The 5,356-nt window shown below is 45.3% G+C and overlaps 1 protein-coding gene across 1 annotated transcript in view; it reads right to left on the reverse strand.

Annotated features, from left to right (window-relative positions):
* Positions 1 to 425: 425 nt before the first annotated feature.
* The window catches only part of LOC124046723 (potassium channel subfamily K member 2-like), a 31,128-nt gene continuing 26,197 nt past the window's right edge, over positions 426 to 5,356 (reverse strand). Inside the window, exon 8 of the mRNA XM_046367435.1 lies at positions 426 to 2,266. Coding sequence (XP_046223391.1) covers positions 1,916 to 2,266 — 351 coding nt within the window. The 3' untranslated portion in view covers positions 426 to 1,915. The remainder of the gene's footprint in view (positions 2,267 to 5,356) is intronic.

Below are 5,356 nucleotides of genomic sequence, written 5' to 3' on the forward strand. Positions count from 1 at the left end.
GTAACAGAGTTCATCCCTGTACGGGGAATCCGGGACTCAAACCCACAACAACACTTATGCACTCAAGTCAACAGTGTTACTGACAGAGCAAGATGCAGACCAGCTTGTCACTCTGCGAGCGACAGTTGACTAGATCTCTGGGCGGGTGACGTCACTGCACGATGGCTAGCTCTCACTAGCTAGTTCACATCGGCTAGGTCAAACCCCTCCCCCTCCTCCTCCTCCTTCTCCCCCCCTCCTCCTCCCCCTCCCCCCCCTCCTCCTCCTCCCCCTCCTCCCCCTCCCCCTCCCCCTCCTCTTCCTCAAATACCCCACTATGGTTTCAATCAAACAGACCTTAGATTGAACACAAAAAGGTCTGCTATTAGATAATGTATCATATGAAAAGACAGACAGTTGCTGTGTGAGACTGTGCTGTTCAAATCAATCCTAATTGGATATGGAGACGAGTGGTGGCGGAGAGCTAGATGAGACATTGAACAGATTGATGAATCATGTGGATCTACTTCCTCCACCTCCTTACGGAGGAAGACATGATATAGGGATCTGATTTTACGGTCTGAACACAGCAGGTATCTTAACAGTCAACCACCACACCCTCATCTTAGGGCGGCACGTAGCCTTGCGGTTAGAGCGTTGAGCCAGTAACTGAACGGTTGCTAGTTTGAATCCCAGAGCTGACTAGGTAATAAATCAGTTGATGTGACCTTAAGCAAGGCACTTAATCCTAATTGCTCAAGGGTTTCCGTTGATTATGGCAGACCCTGGCTGTTATCCCACTATCTGAGGCTGCCTCAGGAAAATGTGGGATATGCAAAAAAACACATTTCCAATGAATAAATGAATATATACTTGTACATGTGTGAAATAGGACAAATATAAGCACCCACCAAATTCAAATGCTTTTTTATCTCCTTCAGATTTGGCATTAGCTCTGAATACGACAACATAATATTGTACAGAACTGTCGATTTAGGAAATGTGTCGAAGCAAGGCAGCCATTTTTTGTCATCATGGCGAGGGTGAGTTTTGGTTCACATTGATGTTGCATGTGCTGTAGTAGGACATTTTGATAACACAAATAATTGGCACTTATGTCAAAAGACATAAGCCTAGTTTTTTTCCCTCCAATGTTAAAATATCTGTCCTGAAACAGTCCTAGTGTAGTGGAGCATCCACTTGATGCTCCAAACTCACAGCATCCCTGGAGCCGCTCGGAGGACAACAGCCATGTAGTTTTACAGACAAACTGTCTCGTTGTTTTAAATGACAAGAGTGAGCGTTATGATCGCCAAGAGAAATCATTGTCTGTTCGTTCACATGGTAGAAAAGGACTAAGGCACCGCTGTGGTTCCTTCAGTAGAAAAACAAAAACCCTGAGCGGTCCGGTTCTGGTTAACAGTCAGGGAAAGGTTCCCTCTTAGAACCCTTTAGAACCCTATAGAACCGAACCATACTCTGACTCAAGGCATAGAGACGTACTAATACTCACTGATATTCCTCATACATTGGCAACATAATAAATTGAATACATAAACCAAGGTTGTGTCCTAAGTTATACCCTATTTCCAATATAGTTGACTGCTTTTGACCAGAACCCTATGAGGTTATGGCCATTAAGTAGAACACTATACAGGAAATAGGATTACGATTCAGCTTTGCCCTGACCTTACCCTGACCTTACTCCCCAAACGTGACTCTTCTATTCAGATACATCTGTTCACAGTGCACAATTCATGTTGTTATTCGGTTGTAGTTGAAAATCAAAATGCTTCGTAATTGATTCATAGTGTTATATTGTTATATAGTCCGTCATAAGGGCAGTTGTTTATCAATGACATCATCCACTTTGTGCTGAAAGATGGCTGCCATTGGTTGTTGTAACCAGGTGGGCGTGGCTTGTGCTGAAGCAGAGTCAGAGGTGAAAGGTTGTGACCTCTACTTGAGGTGTAATAGCAATGTCATCTCTCTTAGGGTCCACCCCCTTCCCGTTTAGGAATGGACTTCCATTTTTGTTGGTAACAGGCGGGGACACCGGCTCCTTCTCCCGATCCAATTCATTGGTGAAGTTGACGGACATCTTCCTTTTGGGTGGGGTGAGCTCGGGGTCAGAGTTTAGGCCCAGCTCGGATGACATTTTGCTTTTGATTGACGCGGCTCGCTGGAACTTGTCGTAGACCTCAACGCTGAGGCGACGCCTAGTCTCCTTGAACTCTGCCGAGACGTTAGCCGTCCACTCTGCTGCGTGAGCCCTGATCTCCCCTACCTAGAGGGAGAGAAATAAGGGAGAAAGTGGAGAGGAGGGGGAGAGATAAGGGGGAAAGGAGAGGGAGAGGAGGGGGAAAGGAGAGGGAGAGGAGGGGGAAAGAGGGGAGAGATGAGGGGAGAGAGGGACAGAGATGAGGGGGAAAGAAAGGAGGGGGTGAGAGGAGAGAGATGAGGGGGAGAGGAGGAAAAGGGAGAGAGGAGGGGGAGAAATGAGGGGGAGAGGAAAGGAGAGAGAAGAAGGAGAGGAGGGAGAGGATGAGAGATGAGGGAGAGAGGAGGGGTGACAGAGAGAGAGAGAGAGAGAGAGAGAGAGAGAGAGAGAGAGAGAGAGAGAGAGAGAGAGAGAGAGAGAGAGAGAGAGAGAGAGAGAGAGAGAGAGAGAGAGAGAGAGAGAGATGAGGGGGAAAGGAGAGGAGGGGGGAAGGAGAGAGAGATAAATGCTGTGTGAGACTGTGCTGTTCTCATCATATCCAGGAAGTCACCTGAAAAAGATGAAGCTGTAGTGGATAGCAGACTTTTTAAGGGCTCCTGTTCTGCTACTGTTTTTTTTTAACATAATGTCTTCGGCATCATTTCCTATGACCGAAAACGGCTTCTGGACATCAGAACAGCGATCATTAACCTTGATTTGGATTCAAATGTCTACTTCAACGAGTCGGCAGCTCTGGACGTTCTGCTTACTCCTGACTAGTCCCTAATTACCCCAAAGAGGAAGCATCGGTACATCAAAAGACAAGTGAGGCGACCTCCTATACTCGGAAGCGGTGGATGGTGTGCATGCCTCCTGAGTCGGACTACAAGTCCACTCCGAATACTTCTTCTCCACTGGCGGCATCTTGGAGCAGCCTCTGCGATAAATTCAGTTGCACTGGGCTGTAGGAACAAAGGATCCAGTTGGGGAAAGTCGTATTCCTGGTCGTAATGCTGGTTAGTTACCGCTGCTCTGATTTCCAAAAGTTATTTCCTGCTGTATGTAATAACACAAAATATATTCTGGGCTAATAATGTAAGAAGAAACACACCAAAAAAATTGAAATACTGCAAAGCTGCCTAGGAGCTAGAAGTCACAAACAACTGTGTGGCTGCGACACGACTTCAACACCATCATTAAATTAGCTGACTTCATGACTGTGGTAGGCCTGATCACCAACGACGATGAGACAGCCTATAGGGAGGAGGTCAGAGACCTGACTGGACAACAACCTTTCCTTCAGCGTCAGCAAGACAAAGGAGCTGATTGTGGACTACAGGAAACGGAGGGCCGAGCACACCCCCATCCATAGGGCTATAGTGGAGGGTATTGAGAGCTTCAAGTTCCTTGGTGTCCACATGGTCCACAAACACCAACACAATGACTTATCCATCTCAGGAGGCTGAAAAGATTTGGCATGGGCCCTCAGATCCTCAAAAAGTTCTACAGCTGGGAATGGCAACTGCTTGGCATACGTCCGCAAGGCGCTACAGAGGGTAATGCGTATGGCCCAGTACATCGCTGGGGCCGTGCTCCCTGCCACCTATACCATGCGGTGTCAGAGGAAGACCCCAGAATTTGTCAGACTACCGATGCACCAAGTCTGGAACCAGCAGAACCCTGAAAAGCTTCTACCTCCAAGCCATAAGACTGCTAAATAGTGTTGGGTTCTGTGAATATGAAATGTTACTTATTCATGTCACTGATGGAGGGCTAAGTTTGAGGGTCTACACCAGTAGTTAAGGGTTATAGGAGGAAGGTATATAGTGGGTGCAACTAAGCTTAGAATGTGTTGAGTGCAGGGAAGTGATTACATGTGGCAGGCATTGATAAGGGGAGACGGGTGGAGATCTTAGAAACTAACAATGTCACTGAGGGAGAGAGGGTAAATGTATAAAGTTTACATTATGTCAGGATATGTTATTGTTAGCCACCAGGGATCCTCTGGGAGGAGAAGCGACACCAAATGTTGTTGTTGTTGTCTGAATTACAGCTGTACCGACCCTTTGGGTAGAATTAAACTTGGTTAAGCTTCTCTAGTGTCTGTGAGTTATTCACTCTGAAAAATGAGAACCTAACAATAGTTAACCAAATAGCTACGCAGACTATCTGCATTCACACGCCTTTGCATTTGACTGATCACATACACTACTGCATACACTACACTCTATATATACATACATAAATGACCTGGTATCCCTGCACAAAGACTTGGTACTGGTACCCTGTGTCCTTGTGTTATCTTAATTGTTGTATTTTTTGTTGTTGTATTTTTACCCCTCTTTTTCTCCCCAGTTTCAATTTTGTCTCATCGCTGCAACTCCCCAACAGGCTCCATCATGCGTCCATCCGAAACATGCCCCGCCAAACCACGCTTCTTAACTTCTTGGTGACAGGGGGCAGTATTTTCACGTCCAGATGAAATGCATGCCCAAATTCAACTGCCTGCTACTCATCCCCAGAAGATAAGATATGCATATTATTAGTATATTCAGATAGAAAACACTCTGAAGTTTCTAAAACTGTTTGAATCATGTCTGTGAGTATAACAGACCTTATTTAGCAGGCAAAACCCAGAGGACAAACCATTCAGATTTTATTTTTTTGAGGTCACTCTCTTTTCAATGGGATTTCATCGGGAATCCAGATTTCTAAGGGATCTTCTTGCCGTTCCTGTCACTTCCACTGGATGTCAACTGTCTTTAGAAATTGGTTGAGGTTTTTCCTTTGTGTAATGAAGAAGTATATAAGTACGGCCATCTTGAACGAGGGTCACTTGAAGTGTACTGGTAGATAGAGGCGCGTGACCAGAAAGCTAGCTTCAGTTTGTTTTCTTCCTGTATTGAACACAGATCATCCCGTCTTCAATTTTATCAGTTATTAACGTAGAAAAATACCTAAAGTTGCATTACAAAAGTAGTTTGAAATGTTTTGGCAAAGTTTACAGGTAACTTTTGAGATATTTTGTAGTCACGTTGCGCAAGTTGGAACCGGTGTTTTTCTGGATCAAACGCGCCAAAAAATGGACATTTTGGATATATATCGACGGAATGAATCGAACAAAAGGACCATTTGTGATGTTTATGGGACATATTGGAGTGCCAACAAAAGAAGCTC

This window comes from Oncorhynchus gorbuscha, linkage group LG10 (assembly GCF_021184085.1).
Source record: "Oncorhynchus gorbuscha isolate QuinsamMale2020 ecotype Even-year linkage group LG10, OgorEven_v1.0, whole genome shotgun sequence".
Taxonomy (NCBI): domain Eukaryota; kingdom Metazoa; phylum Chordata; class Actinopteri; order Salmoniformes; family Salmonidae; genus Oncorhynchus; species Oncorhynchus gorbuscha.